The sequence below is a fragment of the Danio aesculapii genome, chromosome 25 (genome assembly GCF_903798145.1).
Source record: "Danio aesculapii chromosome 25, fDanAes4.1, whole genome shotgun sequence".
NCBI classification, from domain to species: domain Eukaryota; kingdom Metazoa; phylum Chordata; class Actinopteri; order Cypriniformes; family Danionidae; genus Danio; species Danio aesculapii.
The window spans coordinates 14,425,237-14,444,560 of NC_079459.1; the positions used below are offsets into that span (position 1 = coordinate 14,425,237).

The 19,324-nt window shown below is 37.8% G+C and overlaps 1 protein-coding gene across 1 annotated transcript in view; it reads right to left on the reverse strand.

Moving 5' to 3' along the window:
- Positions 1 to 3,531: 3,531 nt before the first annotated feature.
- hcn4l (hyperpolarization activated cyclic nucleotide-gated potassium channel 4l) overlaps positions 3,532 to 19,324 on the reverse strand; it is a 49,306-nt gene continuing 33,513 nt past the window's right edge. The window contains exons 6-8 of the mRNA XM_056451285.1: positions 11,262 to 11,426; positions 9,531 to 10,877; positions 3,532 to 3,677 (exon numbers count right to left, since the gene is read on the reverse strand). Of these exons, the coding sequence (XP_056307260.1) occupies positions 3,532 to 3,677; positions 9,531 to 10,877; positions 11,262 to 11,426 (1,658 nt within the window). The remainder of the gene's footprint in view (positions 3,678 to 9,530; positions 10,878 to 11,261; positions 11,427 to 19,324) is intronic.

Consider the following 19,324-nt stretch of genomic DNA (forward strand, 5'->3'; position numbering starts at 1 on the left):
TTAAACCAGGGGTTTAGCTGGTCGACCAGCCTGGTTTTAGAGGGGTTTTGCCATTTTCCGGCTGGTTTCAGTCATTTCCAGCCTGATTTCAGCTGGTCAGGCTTGGAAATTACCAGCTAAAACCACTTGGTTTAAGATGGACATTTTGGCTGCTCTCCCAGCCTGGATAGCTTTGTCAAGCTGGTTTCAGCTGGTCATCTCCCAGCCTGACCAGCTAAGACCAAGCTGGAAAGGGCTGAAACCGGCCTCAAAATGGCCCAAACCCCTCTAAAGCCAGGCTGGGCAACCAGCCAACTAGCTTAGGCTGGTTAAAGCTGTTTTTTTCACCAGGGAAAGAAGAAAAGAAAAGAAAATATCTTATTAAATCTCATCCTCATAAAATTATTATTTGTAGGATTTGTATTATTTTGTAAGTTCTCTAAACCGGAAGTGAAACCGAATTTAAAACATAAGACACTTCCAGAAAGATGGCTGATGTGCAAATAAGTATGCAATTGACTGTAATTGCTAAGCTGCTAGCCTAATAACCCAGGTTAAGAATAAAAATATATGTAATAACCCAAATTATCTTCAACTTCATTTAACCTGGGCTAAAGGGAACACATTTGTCATTTTTAAAGTACGTTTAGCTCTGCTTTATACCTTGGGGCGTTAAAACATCTTCTAAATTACAAATGAGAGACATTCCTTTTAGCCTGGCTTTAAAGCAGTGCTGAATGGCGAAAACCTGGGTTAAGTGCAATGTGAAAAGCCTCCTTGAGAGCCAAATAGTTTAATAATTTTTAATCAGTGACCACTAGGGGTCAGTGTGTAATTGAACATAATGCACTGCATTGCACATTATTAAAAACAAAGGCACATACTGCTGTTAATTTTTTTCTTTATTATATTCATTTAATTTATTTGGATAGTGATAAATAGCAAAACACATAATGAAAACACCTAGAGTGTTTCTCAGGGAGGAGTGTGCTGGACTTAAATAAAGTCTTCTCATCTTCTGTGCAGGATGCAGAGTGAGTCAGCAGTCCTGATGCGCAATTAAAATTCATAACATACTGGGTGACTTTTCAAAGTTTCACAAGGGCCCACGATTGGGGGGAACTTCACAGCATCAGGTTTCATTCCAGACTGGGATCCATTTGGCATTAATATACCGGGATCACGCTGTAATTAGCAGGGCTTGCAGTCTGGGTGTACCTTGGCTGCATTGTCAGAGTGACAGGGATCAGCTGGTCAATTTGTATGCAAATAGGGTGAGGCTTAGCCAGGCTTTGATTCGCCAGCAGGGCTCGCTGACATCAAGCCGCGATGAGTGGAATTCTTACGAAGCATCAGCAGCAGTGCGGGAATGAAGTATAATAGCTGTCATAAACATCATTTCACCCTTTGGTTTGTTCTGTCAACACTCTTTTAGAAGCCATCTCGGCTTGGTTTCATCCTAGGAAGGATAATACTCCAGTGAGCACCAGATCTGAGAGAAGCATACAGGTTTTAACGCTACGTTTCATGATGATACTGATATAAGGGTTAAACAGTCAAGCTCAGTGGTGGATGGAGAGAAAGACAGTGGGAGATTGATCCACTGCTGTCTCAGGGAAGTGGACGATGGTATCTCAGTTCACCACTGGAGCTACATCGTGTTAGAAATGCTGGAATCTAACGCACAATAAGTGGGAGAACAGTACATTGCATTCTCAAGGACATGACCTTGGCATTCTCTTCTTTCGAGGCAGTGTCAAAAAAAAATCTAATTTTGTCTAATTTTGTATATATATATATATATATATATATATATATATATATATATATATATATATATATATATATATATATATATATATATATATAAAGACATGAAAATCCTCTTCTTATCTTCTCTCTTCTTTTGTATCACGGATGACGTTTTTGAAGAATGTGTACTAACATGGAAGATGATACTCACTATTTACTTCCAAAGTCAATATAGTATATATATATATATATATATATATATATATATATATATATATATATATATATATATATATATATATATATATATATATATATATATATATATAGTATGCAATATAGTATAGTATATATATAGTATTGTTATATTGTTATGCTTCTTTTTCTTTTGCTAGTCAAATTAAGTCAATAGTAACATCAACTGTTGTCAACTGTTTAGATGCCAAGGTGTGAGGACCTAATTTAAAATGCTGGACTCTGCAGTTCTCATTTTCTATCAGGTAAGTTTGTGCTATGCTGAATCATACACTACTCTTTTTTTGATTGCAGCAATGATTTCAGCAAAAACAGTTAAATATGGTTAATTAAACTGTGGACACTGAATGCTTAGAATTAAATGTAAAAGTATAAGTCCACATACCCTGCCGTACAGGTGCAGTTCTCTGTCAGAATGCAGTTGTTTTACTTGATGATTACTCAAGCCTTGTACAGTTTCATCTTTTTTCCTTATGTTTGGCTAGACAGCACCATGGTTTTAGCACTACAAAGTGTTGAATCTGGTAATCATGGAACATTTCTTGCACATGACCACACAGAACTAAATTGTAGGCATTTAAAGACTTGTAGAACTTCAACTTTCTCTTGTAAAATCAATTGTACTTTAGTTAATTCTAGATGAGTTGTATATTTCAGGCTGGATGCTTAGCAATTTCGTCTTATCCAATATTCATTGGGAGGGTGCTATCGCAAATGGACCTGTCAGATGAACGCCGCTCACTTTAACATTAATTTTGCCCAATAACTGGGCTTATCACTGGGTGACAAGCTGTTATAATATGCTGAAAGCATTATGAAAATAATATTTATACATATAATATGTAATCAATATACTCAATCTCTAATAAGCTTATCTAATAAGCTCTGGCGTTTAGATCAATATAGAGTAAAAAAGTCCAATCACACAGCAAAAATGTACAACAATGGGAATCTAAAAGTGTGCTGATATTAGAGATGTACCACATTTTTGGCCACCAAAATTTTATCGTCCGAAATTTTTGTTATTGTATTTTGTTATTCAATTTTCTGTAAATTTGTATCTAAGTGAAAATGGTAAAAACTAAATCTTTCATGATCAAAGGTAGATTTAAATGCAGCGATTTAAAGGATTAATAAACATTTGCATGTTGCAATCATTTATAAATTAGGTTGTGTTGTTTGAATTGAGAGACCAATCTTTTAATGATTAATTAACAGCTATACACTGAATGCATTAATGCAGGCTAAAGAAGTACTGACAGAAAACACCTTTAATAACCTAAGAAAGCATTTAGGTGCCAGCACCACAACTTCTTCCATTATCGTTATAGTTTAAAGCATAGCCAAAAAGTTTTCACACATGTAATTTTAATGACAAGGGAGGTGATCCCCCATATCCTCATAATATGACAAATCAGGACACACAAGCTACAGTACAGTGCTCTTAAGAGTACTCTGTTTCTGCCGAGCACTCTTTGGTGAAGGTGCTCTGCAAAGTGTTTCTCATGGTTCAGGTCTCACTCATGCCAAGACTGAGCACTAGCTCTAATCTTGGGGTCTACAGATGGATCTGGAGGAGGGGATGGTGATGGGCTCTGCTCTTTCCCTTCCTTCACCCTCTAGATCCACTGCTTTTTTTGTCCGAAGCCTGCACTGTGGGTTCTTCCCATCTGGATGAAGCTCACTGCATCCTGAGGATTTGGACGAGCTGAGCATTGAAGCTGGTGAGTCGGAGAATAATAGACTTTGACGATGAGGAGGTCAGCCCAGACACTATTATAGAACTATGTCAGGTCACAGATTTGTCTCTATGAGCAGTGAAACAATTGGGCATCTCTGGCTCAATCTCTTGGACATAAATGAGAGGGGAAATCTGCCAGAAAGTTTTGGGAGGTAATCAGAGCTCCACAAGTTCCTTGTGCATAACCTTTGTTATAAATTCAAAATGATCATACTGAAAACCTATGTCTTGTTTCTGTGTCCCAAATCAAATCTGAAGATTGGACTCATACTTCCAAGTACCCATCCAGTACTTCCAACCCACCCCCTTGCTCCAGCTCAAAGTATCTTAGTGCTTTCTTACGTCTCCTGTCTGCATCTGTATTGTTAAAGAAAGAGTACCATGCAACTAAACAAAACTTGAGCAGTTGGATTGTTGAGACCTTTGCCTGCTTTCTGGATTACGCTTTGGATTTTTCCCTTTTGTTGCTGTTGCACCTGTTGACTCTTGCCTGTACTACCATCCCTTGTTTTCATAAAGCTGCGTTTGGAACTTACTCTGTTGTCCGCAACATTCAAAACCTGCATGTCTTCATGGACTTGCTTGGACATTCCAAGAAGCAATCTTTGCTTTGTGGGAGGCGGGCTTTATAGCTTCTTGGTTACAACACCACACATACTGCATCATGACATATTTGTGAAATCCCACCACACTAGTAGACTGATTTAACAAGTGCTTCAAAAGTTCACACTTAGATATTGCTTGATAATGATAGCAGGTTTGGCATGCTGTCCCTGGAGAGAACCCTGAGCTCGAAGATAACTGAGCCCAGGGCTCCCGCCTGGTCGATGAACATGTACAGGGAGTACGAGATCAGGTAGTTCTTGTAAGCTCCCCCTGGTAAAGGAGGAAAGGGGGAGATGGGGTGGATAGGGGGTTTCTTCGGAAAATGAAAATAAGGGAGTAGTTTTAGTTGGGCTACTTATAGTGAGTTTAGATTAATCTGATTGGCTAACTAATGATTGTAGCTGAGAGACCAGCTGCGGTCATCATAGCACGCGCTCCTCTCAAAATTAGTTTGTGAAACTTCACTTCATGATGCAATCACACAGAGGCATTTCCAAAGTGTTGTGTTCCCTCTCTGAACTATTGTTACATACACAATCTGAGATGTTATTGTCTCTGTGTAAACTACAAATATGCACATTTTTATAACACATAAGGGATAATGTATATCCAGCTGGTTGCTCTTGCAGAGGAATAAAGTCTGTCATGCTAGACTGAAGTGCTTTATTCTGTGCAAACAACCAACTGAATATACATTATCATGCTTACACATTGCCACAAAAATAAACAATTAGACATGAAACAGATCGGAGCTTTAGTAAAACTTCATTAGCCACTGTTGGTAAATTAATAAAAAACAAGCAAAGTGTAATGCTGCATTCACACCAGACGCAGATAAAGCATCAAGCACTAGTGATTTACATGTTAAGTCAATGCAAAAACATGAATAGACATCCTGCGGTGCGTGAGTTGAGCGTTTTGCTCACTCGAGTTGAAAAATTTGAACTTCAGCGGACATTTATGCCAAGTTAACCAATCAGGAGCTTTCTCTTGTAGGGGCGTGATTATGACGTATCGCCTGTTGTTGGTGTCCCGATGGGAAATCCTTTTGGCAACACTGGACAATAGTTCACCAAACTCGGCTCAACTCAGTTGGAAGCACTGCTGAAAGCCTTCATCATTCAGGTATAGTTTCTGGAAGAGTTGATGAACATACAAGATCTGGTAGTTTGAAGTGAATTTGACACACAAATGAAGCAAGTAAACCCAAAATGATTACACATCTATTTACACTTGAATAGCGTGATTTATTCGCACGTACCGTGTCTGGTGTGAACACAGCATAAGACCTCCTTTGGATCTTCTCTGTAAAGGGAATAAAAACTGCGGAATGATTTACCTGTAAGTAATATTTACTCTTACTTACTCCCACGGACATTTTAATCCAAGTTGAAATTTAGCCTCTCTATGTTGGTGTTTCGTAACATCTAATTTTTTTTCGAGGTGGGTCGTTAGCCCAGCACTCAACCACCAACCTGGAGTACCCTGCAAGTAATATAATATAATATAATATAATATAATATAATATAATATAATATAATATAATATAATATAATATAATATAATATAATATAATATAATATAATATAATTAATATAATTAATATAATATAATATAATATAGAAAAACAATAGTATAAAAAAGTGATTAAAATGGTTAATAACAAAACAGCAGTGTTTAAATAAATAGTCTTTTATTAGTTTGATGCCGAAAGAATTGTAATGCTGTATATGTATGTATATATATATATATATATATATATATATATAGTGTAATTCTAATTATTGTGAGGTCCAGGTCAAAAGAAAGGATAAATGCCTGTCAATGTGTTAAACAGTAAAATTTATTTATGTGCATTGCAAGCCAATGCGTATATGATAATGATAGAAATTTTGCAGCATAATGTAAACGATTGTATAAACTTTTAACAGCTAAAATAACTGCAACCACAAAACCATTTTCAACTAAAAACTGAAAAAATCTTCGTTTTCACAACATTTGGGTGTCTGAAAATCCAAAGATTGTGTAAACGTGTTTTTTTATTAGAAAAATTCCCTTGCCTGCTATCATGTTAAAATTGAGATTTTTATAGTTCTTCTTTTCAACATCACAGATAATTAAATGGTCATTGTAAAATCTGAAAAAACCTAAATCAGAAAGAACCTTTATCCTCAAGGTACTTGGTCAGGCAGCTAGAATAATAACAGAGACTTTACAAAGGAAAGCAATAAAATTTAATTTTTTACAAGTGTTTATCGATTAACATAGTTCAAATGAAATATCATATAGCTATACTCATGAATATTCGTACATACATGATTATTCAGTATTCATGATGAACATTATATTCTGTAGTATTTTGATTCTGAAGCATGTTAGTCATATTACATATTGTTACCATAATTATCATGATACAGTGAAACACTGACCAAATATGGCAAGACTGGTCATCTTCCAACTCAAAACAAACAAACAAACTAAAATTGTTCATATTTCATGTGAATATATTGCACTAATATGTGGGTTAGGGAGGAGACATATTCCAGGAGGAAGATGGTTAGGATGGAAGAACAATTTGTTTTTGCTTTTTTTTTTTTTTGTTCTGTTTTGTTTTTTGATGAATTGAAAGTGCACTGTAGACTGATGCATAATGACACAACTTGTCCATCGTCGATATGCCATATGGCTTAATTATTTTGCCATACATTGATCATAAATACTCTTTTGGACAATTTTTAAACCAAAAGGATTGAAAACCCTTTAGGAACTCATAGGTCACCAATACTTGACCACCTTTTAATGAAGTCAGGCTGTCGGTAATGACATTGGTGGGCTTAAAAATGCTACTGTAACACATTCATTAATATTACCTTACTTTGGTAATGATAAACAATAAATGCACAGAATATTGTAAAATGCTACAACATAAATGCACCGAAAAACACGCATACACACACACACACACACACACTCAGAGTCAAAAAAAAAAAAGAAATATTACACTATAATGCATTGTGTGCTCTGTAATACTAACAGAAAGCTCTTTGATGCTTTGATATTTTACCTCATTAATATTCAACATCACATATACCACTCTCATCTGCATTTTGCTTTGCAATTTTATCCGACTTCAATGCAGAGAACAATGCCAACTAGAAAAAAAACAGAGTCTGAAAATTAAAATAATGATATGATAATCAAATGCATATTGCAGGAATGGAACGGAATTGAAAGTGGAAGGACCAAGTGATGCATAATGACACTATCTGTAGACTGATGCTGACAGTATATAGATTAAATCATGAATATATAGATTAACAAAACAAACACATACACAATAAATAGATATATACATCGACATGTATTATAAAATCATAGAAATTATACAATATATAATAACCTGGGACAAATCAGGGGGTTTTCTTGGTCAACCTGTGTAAGATTTGCTCAAAAGGAAGGACACTTCGAAAAATACTATTCCTCCTTTTACCACCAGCCACATATGGCATATTATAGCAGGTGCTAAGATAGCTATTCTGTTAGCACTTTTGTTTTAAGTTAGTTTGCCGTACTTCTGCTCTAATACATCTCAAATGGGCAAAAATTTTAAACTTGTAGATACAAAATTTAATACAAACTAACCAATAATGTGTATTACATAATCAGAAAGCATATACAACCTCATGCAAATTGCAGGGTGTAGGCTTACTGCATTTTGCAAAATTAACCGTTGAACCATAGGTCTCAAACTGGATTCCTGGAGGGCCGCAGCTCTGCACAGTTTTGCTCCAACCCTAATCAAACACAGCTGATCCAACTAATAAAGGTGTTAAAGACTACTAGAGACTATTAGGCAGGTGGGAGTTGGAGCTAGTTGGATCTAAACTACGCAGAGCTGCGGCCCTCCAGGAATTGAGTTTGAGACCATTGCATTGAACGGATGCAAAACAGAAAATTAAAACATTAACCAAATTCAGACATGACTTTGCAATTGCAGGACTGAACTCAGAAGCTTTGGTAACTGCAGTGGGCTTTTTTTATAAATGCGTCTTATTATTAGTGTCATTGTCACAATCACCCAATATCTTTTGTTTGATTGGAAGAAAACTGCAATTTACAGTTCAACCTCTGTGCATGTACAAAAACCAAGCATACCTTTTATTGCTTAAGTACTGCACAAGTTGACATACAAAGCACATACAAAATGATTGCAAAACATTCTTAATATTCTCGGTTCTGTTGTGGAAGTGAAGGTGTCGTTCCCTGGTGTCCAGACACTAAGGCAGTATTGTTAGAAAAAGGAAAGGCCATAGATACTGAGCAGTACCTCTTTGTCAGCAAGGAGGGGTATGTATAGGGTCAAGGTCTAGCTGAAATATCCTACTAGGTCTACACTGTATAATTGGGATGTTAAGGGCTAGGTTTGATTGTGCATGTGTGTAGGTTTGTGTGCACCTGTGTGTTTGTTTTGTGTATATATCTGTGGCACCTGCCTGGAGAGACATGCACGGCGTGTTCTTTCACAGTGAGAGATGATGCCCGACTGATGAAGTGCGACAAATGTTGCTTTACCTCCCTGACCCAGCATAATTCCCTCCTTTGTAAAGAGCACACTTTTATAACATGACAAAAGCAATCACTCTCTTATGCGTACACACGACCACAAACATACAAACATCATACATCCTTTTATATTATTACTTTGAAGTAAAGTATTTTTTTATTAGTTGTTTTTTTTTGGAAGTCATAATTTGCATATCCCTTATCATCAGACAATAATATTGCAAAAATTACTGACAGAACTTGGAAGACAAATTTAAGTCACACCATTCTTCAGTCAGTTTTGTTTGTCCATTCCTTTTGGCATAACAAATAGGGAAGTCTCTAGACCAGTAGAAATCCAAGTAGATGAACGTACACCCTCCTTCTCTAGTGAGAAATGTCTTTGACGTACTTAAAAATGTTGCTCACTCGTTGTAGGAGGGTGCATACCTTTCTCACAAGTTTGATGGAAGTTTGGGGTGCAAGCTTGGTGTCCCAGGGGTGGACCTGTCACTTGACCCATGGGCTGGTGATCCACCTGAGGACCCAGTCTGAGTTATGGACAACTTGGAAGTTTGTCTTGATAAGACAACATGACCAGGTATTGAGCTAAATGGTTTCACAAGGGGAGGGGGGGATGGGAGTGGTGAGTAACCTGAAGTGGATCCTCGATGATGAGATAAGTCTGGTGGTTGTGGTCCTCTTCCCACAGCCCTGGATTTTTCAGCTAGTCCTGGAATAGGGAGGGACATGGAAATGGTGCTTAAGTCTTGTGAAGGTAGATCAACTAGAGATCCACCCCTTTCTCTTGGTTGAGGTGGTGGTGGAAAGAGTGTCTGAGGGGTCAGGAGTGATGTTTGGGATCCAGAGATGCTAGAAGGCTGGCTATGCACTGACATCCTCATTTTCTCTGCTGTTGGACTCTGGCACGTTGGGCTCCAAGCTGAAGGTGTGCTACATGGCGATGCATTTCCAGACCCATATTGTGCAAGGGAAGCAAGAGCAGATGGTTCTTGAGCAAGCTGGGAAAGAACATCCGGCTGTAAACCAATCTGTGGATGCTGGGACTGGACACTTGTTGGACTCGGTACTTGTTCAAGAATGCTCTTGGAGTGGACTGGGGACACTGTTACTGGAGACTGGGAGGCTGTCCTTCCAGTTTTATTTAAGTCTTGACTTGGTTTTGTTGGTTGAGGATTTGAATGAGCTGCATGTAGCTGGGTCAGAATGGGACTTACAGAGTGCGCTATCAAAGGAGTAAGGGTGGATGCAGGGGGAATCGCTAGATGAACAGCCTCTCCTCCAGCTGCTCCTTGTTGGAAGAATCCAGGAAGTGATGCAGCAATGCTTGAGAAAGAGGCCTGAGAAAGTTGGGGTTGAGAATGAAGTTGGGCAACGCTAAAGTCTTTGGATCCATGAGAGATAAGGGGTCTATGGTGGTAGACGGAAGACTCTGTGATGCTCGAAGTGGTAGTGGTGACAGTTGTTGTTATGGTGGATGGCAGAGAACTGGATGATGGTGGCGGTGTGGAGGTAGATGATCTCTCGGCCCTGAGTGTGTCCAGAATTGGGGTTTCTATACAAGAGCTGAACTGCGAGCTGGTTGATGAGGAGCCACCAAATGTATCAGCACCCGAAAGTGCTGTTGGGAACCTTTTAAAATACCCTGGCTGGTCTTTCAGTGAGCCAAGCAAAGGAACAGGAGGTCGGAAGAGGGTGTGGGGCAAATGGGGGTGACGAGTCAGGGCGATGGCAACTGAAGTGGTGGCCGCAGCAGCTTGCAGTGGAGCCTGAATAAGAGGTGCCCATATGACAGGGGTGTGGGAAGATGGAGTCGGTGCTGGATGAGGAGGTGGAGGAGGTGTCTGCATGAGGTGTGCACAGTGGGCCATATCCCTGTCATGCTGCACGATCTGCTGGATGATCTCATTTTCTTGGTAGTTCAAAGCTCCAGAATTAAGATCCCGTTGGACTTTGTGCTGGAGTACAGAGTTCCTCTTTCCTGCGAGGACAAAAAGGAAGACATAAAATCATGGAAAACAAACTCTGTGGGTAAAGTCAACATGAATGGCTAGAACAATGAATGGTCCTTTTATTTACATAAGATACAACTTCTAGGAGGTTGTTTTAAAGTGATATTAATAGAAATATGGCCTTCCAGGAGCAGCTTTAGACACTCCTAAATTAGCCATATGGCTTGTGGGATAAATGTTAATCAATGGCCAACAAGTATATAAGGGTTATGAATTGCAATTATTGTTGATTTAATAAATAACAAATAATTGAATAGAAGCATCAAGGAATGAGATTATTAAATTATCCACTTTTCAAGGACAATTCAGAGAAGCTGTGAGAAACATGGGTTTACTAAACTGACAGCTCTCACCTATGCGGTCAAGGCGATCGAGGGCTACGGTCTCAAATGCGCGTCGCATCATGGGGTACTCCTCCAACACCTCATTGAAATGGTCCACAGAGAGCGAGTACAGACGGCAGTATGTGTCCGCTCTCACACTGGCTGTTCTTCTGCCTCGAGTCAGCAAGCAGATCTCTGTGGATGTTGTGCAACATTAGCCAGTTGAAAACCGCATAGAAAAAAACATGTAGCCTACTTTTTTTGTAAGAGCAACAATGTGGAAGAACATACAATTTATAAACCATATATATGTACAATTATATATATATATATATATATATATATATATATATATATATATATATATATATATATATATATATATATATATATATACATACAGTGCATCCGGAAAGTATTCATAGCGCTTCACTTTTTCCACTTTTTTTTTATGTTACAGCCTTATTCTAAAATGGATTAAATTCATTTATTTCCTCAAGATTCTACAGACAGTACCCCACAATGATAATGTGAAAAAAGATTTTTGAAAGTTATTGCAAATTTATTAAAGATAAAAAACTGAAAAATGACATGTACATAAGTATTCACAGCCTTTGCTCAATACTTTGTTGATGCACCTTTGGCAGCAATTACAGCCTCAAGCCTTTTTGAATATGATGCCACAACCTTGGCACACCTGTCTTTGGGAATTTTTTGCCCATTCCTCTATGCAGTACATCTCAAGCTTTATCAGATTGGATGGGAAGCGAGTTGTTCACTCCATTGATATTTTGGTCATTGTCCTGCTGTAAGATGAACCGTTGCCCCAGTCTGAGGTCAAGAGCACTCTGAAGCAGGTTTTCATTCAGGATGTCTCAGTACATTGCTGCATTCATCTTTCCCTCTATGCCCATAGCATGATGCTGCCACCACCATACTTCACTGTAGAGATGGTATTAGCCTGGTGATGAGTGGAGCCTGGATTTTTTCAAACGTAACACCTGGCATTCACTCCAAAGAGTTCAATTTTAGTCCCATCAGACCAGAGAATTTAGTTTTTTATGGTTTGAGAGTCCTTCAGATTCCTTTTGGCAAATTCCAGGTGGGGCGTGGCTTCCGTCTGGCCACTCTACCATACAGGCCTGATTGGTGGATTGCTGAACAGATGTTTGTCCTTCTGTAAGGTCCTCCTCTCTCTACAGAAGAACGCTGGAGCTCAGACAGAGTGACCATCGGATTATTGATCACCTCCCTGACTAAGGCCCTTCTCCCCCAATCACTCAGCTTAGATGGCTGGCCAGCTCTAGGAAGAGTCCTTGTGGTTCCAAACATCTTCCACTTATGGAAGATGGAGGCAAGTGTGTTCCTTGGAGCTTTCAGAGCAGCAGAAAATTTTCTTTGATCTTCCCCAGCCTTGTGCCTCAAGACAATCCTGTCTCGGAGGTCTACAGACAATTCCTTTGTCTTCATGCTTGGTTTGTGCTTTGACATGCACTATCAACCCTGGGACCTTATATAGACAGGTGTATGCCTTTTCAAATGATGACCAATCAACTGAATTTACCACAGGTGAACTCCAATTAAGCTGCTGAAACATCTCAAGATTGATCAGTGGAAACAGAATGTACTAAAGCTCAATCAAGAGCTTCATAGCAAAGGCTGTGAATACTTAAGTACATGTGATTTTTCAGGTTTTTTATTTTTAATAAATTTGCAAAAATTTCAAAAAATATTTTTTCACATTGTCATTATGGGGTATTGTGTGTAGAATTTTGAGAAAATAAATGAATTTAATCCATCTTGGAATAAGGCTGTATGTGGAATGTGGAAAAATGTGGAAAAAGTGAAGCGCTATGAATACTTTCCAGATGCACTGTATATATTTAATATATAATAGAATGAATGAAGAGTAAATTCATTAATGTATGAATGGATATCTTCTACTATCCAGGCAACAACTGAGCATTAAACATAAATGTTTCTTCAGCCTAAGTTTAGAACACTCCAGCACTATTAATATGTGCATAAATTTACAATAGTGGGAATCATGAATTAAATATACATGCTGTAAATGCAGTGACTCAGGCTTTATATACTTTGAGTCTGCTTTTTTTGAATGGTCCTTTTTAATCTGCACCCAGAGCATTAAAATGCCATTTTGACAGCTTAGAGTTGTGCTCTGCCATCATCTGTCCAGTCAGATCACAGAGTAAAAGCTGTACTTCAAACACAGAGGAAATTTCTAAAGCGACAGACAAGCAGCTGGTTTGAAGGCAGGACCCAGGGGACTGTCAACACTAATGTGGTAATTGGGTGTTCCCAGTCAGTACAGTATTTCATCTTCGCACCTAAGAAATACAGTTTGGCTGTTTTCTCAAAAGTTCACTGACTAGATCATATCATATTTAATAGATGAAGAATGTCCATGATTCTTTATACACTTGTATGGAAATTGTAATGTTAAAGCTTCCATCAGAATTTGCCACTGAACTACTACAAGAATGAGATCACTGTTTGATTTAAACATGAATATAACAAAATTAAAGATATGCTTGAAACAATTGGTATGGAAATTCTAGCACAGGAGGCAGATTCACCAAAGATGCAAAGGGCAGCAGCATCTTGAGATCAGGTGAGTTAGAACCTTTTACAACTTCTACTTGGTGACTTAAATTACGCTCACCTTACTAAATCTCACTCTCAGTAAGGTCATGACACCAATGTAACCCCTCAAATTCTATTCGCCCTACTTCTAGCAAGATTTTTTTTTCAGTTGGCCGGCCCTGGCACGGTTGAAAGAGATGTGCCAAAGTGCAGTTCACTTATGCTTTGGTGCGCTACGCTTGTAGTGTGATTGCAAAGCACGTCTAAGCCCAAAACTGAAGATGAGACATGACTTTTAAGAGACTTATGGATTTATTAATCATTCTTACTTTTCAATGAACGTGAACTGTCATAGTTTATCAAAGATACAAACCCCTCACTGCACGACAGCTGCACCTTCAGCAAACCAGAAGCACGATGACCTTTATGATTACTTATGAGCATTAAAAGTGGCTGATCTGTTTTGCAAAATCTTTGACTGTATGTCACGGCATCCAAACGACTAAAATTATATAACCTAAGCAATCTCCACTGTGCTAAGTGAGAGCGCTTCTCTTCTCCTAAACTGAACAGCGCATCATTGATGATGTAAGCGTGCTCAGGCTCAGATGCAATGTGAGTGCAGGCCTTCGGCGCAGTTCAAGGCAACTGTACCTAATGAGAGTACGCCCGAAGATGCAGCAGGTTTGGCGTCTAGTGTCAAAAATCAAATTACATAATAATAAATTACTCATAATGACTTAATTCCTTTAATTCCAATTGTTAATCAGGGGCTGGATATGGATTGCAGAGGAAAAGCCACTAAAAATGGGAGCCAAACAGAACTGTCATACTATGCAATGGAAAAGCGCCTTTAGACCCCAAACATTCTAATAGCTCAAAAAAATAGAGAATGGCATTAATAATGTCAATGTTGTAGGTTCTATTTCTTATACCGGCGATTTTGACTCGCCGACAGGTTTTGAGAAATCACCAACAATTGCCTGAAATCACAGGCAATTCAGTGCTCGTTCACGCGAGTATCAATCACACAGTGTGAACTATCAAAGATGCGATCTAAGAGAATCCTCGATGAGTCACCGACACCTGTGAGATATTTGCCATAGTAAATATCTGGAGCTGTTGACGATTCAAATCATGCCGTGTGAAATGAGTTCTGATTGAAAATAACATTGGCGATTACCTACAGCCAATAAAAGAGCAGCATCCACTAGTGTGGGTATCTGCAGGCCAGCGGGAAGTTGGGGGAGAAGTTAAAAGTGCTTCTTTTCAGTCTATTTAGACCCAAGAAATGGAGGAAAAAACTAGTGGAAATTTGGCATGAGCACCTGTGCTGTGTTGATGTGTCATTTGAGCAACACCACAACCGGGTCGAAATGTAAAAAAGTCAAGGAGAAATTGCTAATTTCTTTCAAAACCCAGGTGAGCAAAATAAGTACATTTTCGATCCCACTAAAAACGTCTTACACATTATATAGTTAAAAACAATACTACATGACCTTGCATTGTTTTCATGTCACTTATTACATGTGTTTGGTTGTGAGACGTAGTTTGCAAACCGAGACAAAGTTGTCGACATTTCTTCTACTGTATTGTAAAGTCATGCAGTGTGAAACCCCCTGTTGTTGATCCATCTTGCAGTGTAAACACAGCAGCAACAAAACGCTACTCCAGATAGTCATGCAGTGTGAAAACAACTGCGACATGAGTACTTTAAAAATCGTGCAGTCTAAACTCGGCTTTACCCCCGTAAACCTCACTTCCATCTGGGTAATAGCGCCAATATAACCCCTGTGGTTCTACTTGCCCCAAACTCTAAGTGAAATTTAAACCAGTGATTTTATACGGGAGTTGAGCACCCTAACAAGAAAATTTGCAGCTGACAATTAAGGTAGATACTGAAAGATAAGAATAATACAGGCATAAATGAGGCGCTGTTGGACCTTCAGGAGTCTGAAAGAAGATGAAGTGCTGTTGTTTGGGTAGGATAGAAACTGTAGCGATTATTCTCACTCTCTTTGTTTTCTTTGTCTAGTCATCATGGCCAGAGCCATAAAGAACATGCTGCCAAGAGTCGCTGCATCAGAGCACACACTCACTAACACACAACCTGAGGTGGCGTGAGGGTTGGGGAGGATGGAGAAACAGAAATAAAGAATTAATGACATGGTGCATAAAAATAGGAAGACCATGTATTTCTTTGTCATTGTCGCTTTTTATAAATCACACTGTATTTATATTTCTTGATATAATATAGTATTATCTGACTGGAAGACTGGCAACATTTTCATACAAGCAAGTCTGTTAAATTATATTAGTTAAATTAAATATTGTACACAAAATAAAAATTAAAATTAAACAAAAACTAGGGATGTCCAGATTCAATCAAGTGAGCGGAAATCAGGTCCGATCACACTGTTTCAGACTCGATCGGAATTGGCCATTACCTCCCGATCAGGACTTGAATATATATATATATGTATATTTTCATTATTTTTTTATTTCACCCAGGCAGCATGACATCACTTTGTTGCAGAGACGCTATTGGTTAAATGCCGGCAAAGTAGAACACGGAAGCAGCTTCAGGTGGAAAACGTGGGAATGTCTGCGGTCTGGAGGCATTATAAAATTGATGACGACAACATTGCCATAGCAAACTGTGAGATATGTAAACTTGGGATTGCCGGCTGGGTATTTTGAGATGCTATTTGTTTTTATAATAGATTTTATAGAAGTCCAAAAGTGAAGAGTATGTTATTACTTGATTGTTCAAGCTACCTCACAGAAGTGCTCTGTTTGTTATCCGAGATGTTGAATGTTAAATTAAGGTGAATTAAATAAAAAATAAGGAACATCCTGGATCTGTATTTTCGCTCTTCTTTATTCTTTTTTTATTCAATTCAATTCAATTCACCTTTATTTGTATAGCGCTTATACAATGTAGATTGTGTCAAAGCAGCTTCACATAAAATTTATGTATTATAGAAGTATCGAACTGGGTTTCAGTATTGGTAGACACTCAAAAAAAGCAAAAAATATATAAAATAAATTAACAAAAAACTATATGAAATATATAAACTACTGTATGTTTGTTAAATAATAATAACAATTATTGTTATTATTATTATTACAAAAGTTCAAAAGAATATTTCAATTCAATTCACCTTTATTTGTATAGTGCTTTTACCATGTAGATTGTGTCAAAGCAGCTTCAAATAAAAGGTCATAGTAAATTGGAACAGTGTAGTTGTAACACGGGGAATGACACAGACAACTAAATTTTAGGATCCACTTGCAGGTTTATTCGAAGTCAGGGAATCAATGGTCAACACAGGTGCAAACAGATGTATAAAGGCAATCCAGAATCGCGGTCAAATGTAACAGGCGAGAGGTCCCTGACCCAGGCGGCAGACAATGAGAAAGTTAAACAAAGCAAAGATCAAAACACGGCGAAACAAGACTTGGAGAAACACATTGTAATGTCACTTTACAGATAACAAGACTCGGCAATAGAAATGCGAGTGTGTGTTTAAGTAGTGTCTGTAATCAGTCTTTGACAATGCTCAGGTGGTGCGAGTGTAATCAGTAGAGACTTGGAGCAGGTGTGAGTATGTGTGTGGCATGACTGAATATGTAGTCCATTAATGGAGGAACTGTAGTCCATGTGTGTGAGATCCAGCGATCTGGGAGTTATGATCGCTGATGATTGTGACAGTAGTTCAGTTTAGTGTTTAAGTTCAGTTCAGTTTAGCTCAGTTCAGTGTGGTTTAATAATCATTACTGAGAGTTCAAACACTGAAGAGCAAATTTCTATTTCTATTTATTTGAAATAGAAATATGTTGTATATTAGAATAGGTCGCATTTAATTTTAACAATTTGATTGAATTTTAAAAGAATCTTTTTGGAACAGCCCACCCAATTTTTTTTAAAAATAAAAAAATTGTAATCTATAGACACAATCATTCCGACCATTATATTTACCAATTTTTAAAAGTCCTTTTAAATAGTTTAAAATAAATACAAATTTTAAGTATAAATCGAATAATATACATATTTACATTTATGTTACCCATATTTACTAGTATAAAAAGTTATTTGAAATGTTAAATGAAACATTAAATGATGAAAATAGATGCTACTTGAATTAAATATGCTTTTTCTCTGTGTATATATATCCCTTCTGTCCATTTAATTTGATGCAAATTTAATGTTCTCTCAAATAAAACAAGTGAAATGGTAAAACAGTGGCCAGTAAACAGTATATTCATTGCTGTGTGTAAACTTAACCAGATCAAAATGCAAACAGAGTGGGAAAAAAAACAAAAAACAGATGACATATGGGGACTGGGTGAGCTCGGTACTAGGCTAGAATCCAAACCTCTCTTCCTTTTTGCACTTTCACACAGGGTTTATGGGAAAAGAGATTATGAGCGGCTTGTTGAACATGTAATGACCTCAAACGAGCCCGGGCAGAAGGAAAGGTTTTTTGGGGGAAAATATGATGCCATTTTTTTTTTCTTCACTAAATCTGCAGCTCACTGATAGCACAGACTACTTAGTTGTGATCCCAGAACCACACAGGAGACAGTAATAGAGTTTATAATGGCACGGAATACCAGGAAAAAGGCTCGCTTGCATTCAGAGACCAGGTGGTGTATAATTTATTTTTAAATATTTGCAGCACCCTCATTTTCTTCAGAAAATAGAACGTGTTGATTTGTTTGGTAGACCCAGTATTTGCATATAGGGTAACCTAGAATGTGAATAAATTGTCATTTTTGCAATTTAATAGGCAGTTAATTATGAACAAAATAATTCATGCCAGCATAAATGGCACAAAAACACACACACAAAAATCAGCGTGGGTTCGTACAATGGTGATTGCAAGAAGTGAAAAACTGCCTCTGATGACAAGGCTCAACTCAAACTGTTATCTTTTACTCCTTCCACAATCTTGTGAGGGGAAATTAATTTCATGAATGGTTAACTTATGCTGGATGAGGAATTTCCCCAGGCTCCGAAAGCGTGGCCATTCACTGATTTGGTTCCCTTTGGAGAACCAGCCGATAACACTGAAAACATGGTGGTACCAGCCTGAACATTAAGCACATAAACTCTCTCTCTCTCTCTTTCTTAACACAAACTTAATTTCTGCTACATAAAAGGACAGTTAAAAATGAAATTAAAATCTACTCATTTATTCCATATTTGTATGAGTTTATTCCTAGGATCGATGTCTAAGCATAGACGTCTTTGCTAAAAAGGCTAAATTGTTTGTGCTGTCTAAATCTAAATCTAAGACGAGCAAGGATAGTCCAAAATAGGATAGTCATCAAATACACAGGTGAATGATGTGAAAACAATTGATGCCTAGTTTAGACACCATTTTATAAAATGACACTATTTTATCTGAGAAAAACTATCGTCATCATATCATACACACACAAAGGGCCCAATTATACACCCGGTGCAATAAGGTGCGTTGTTG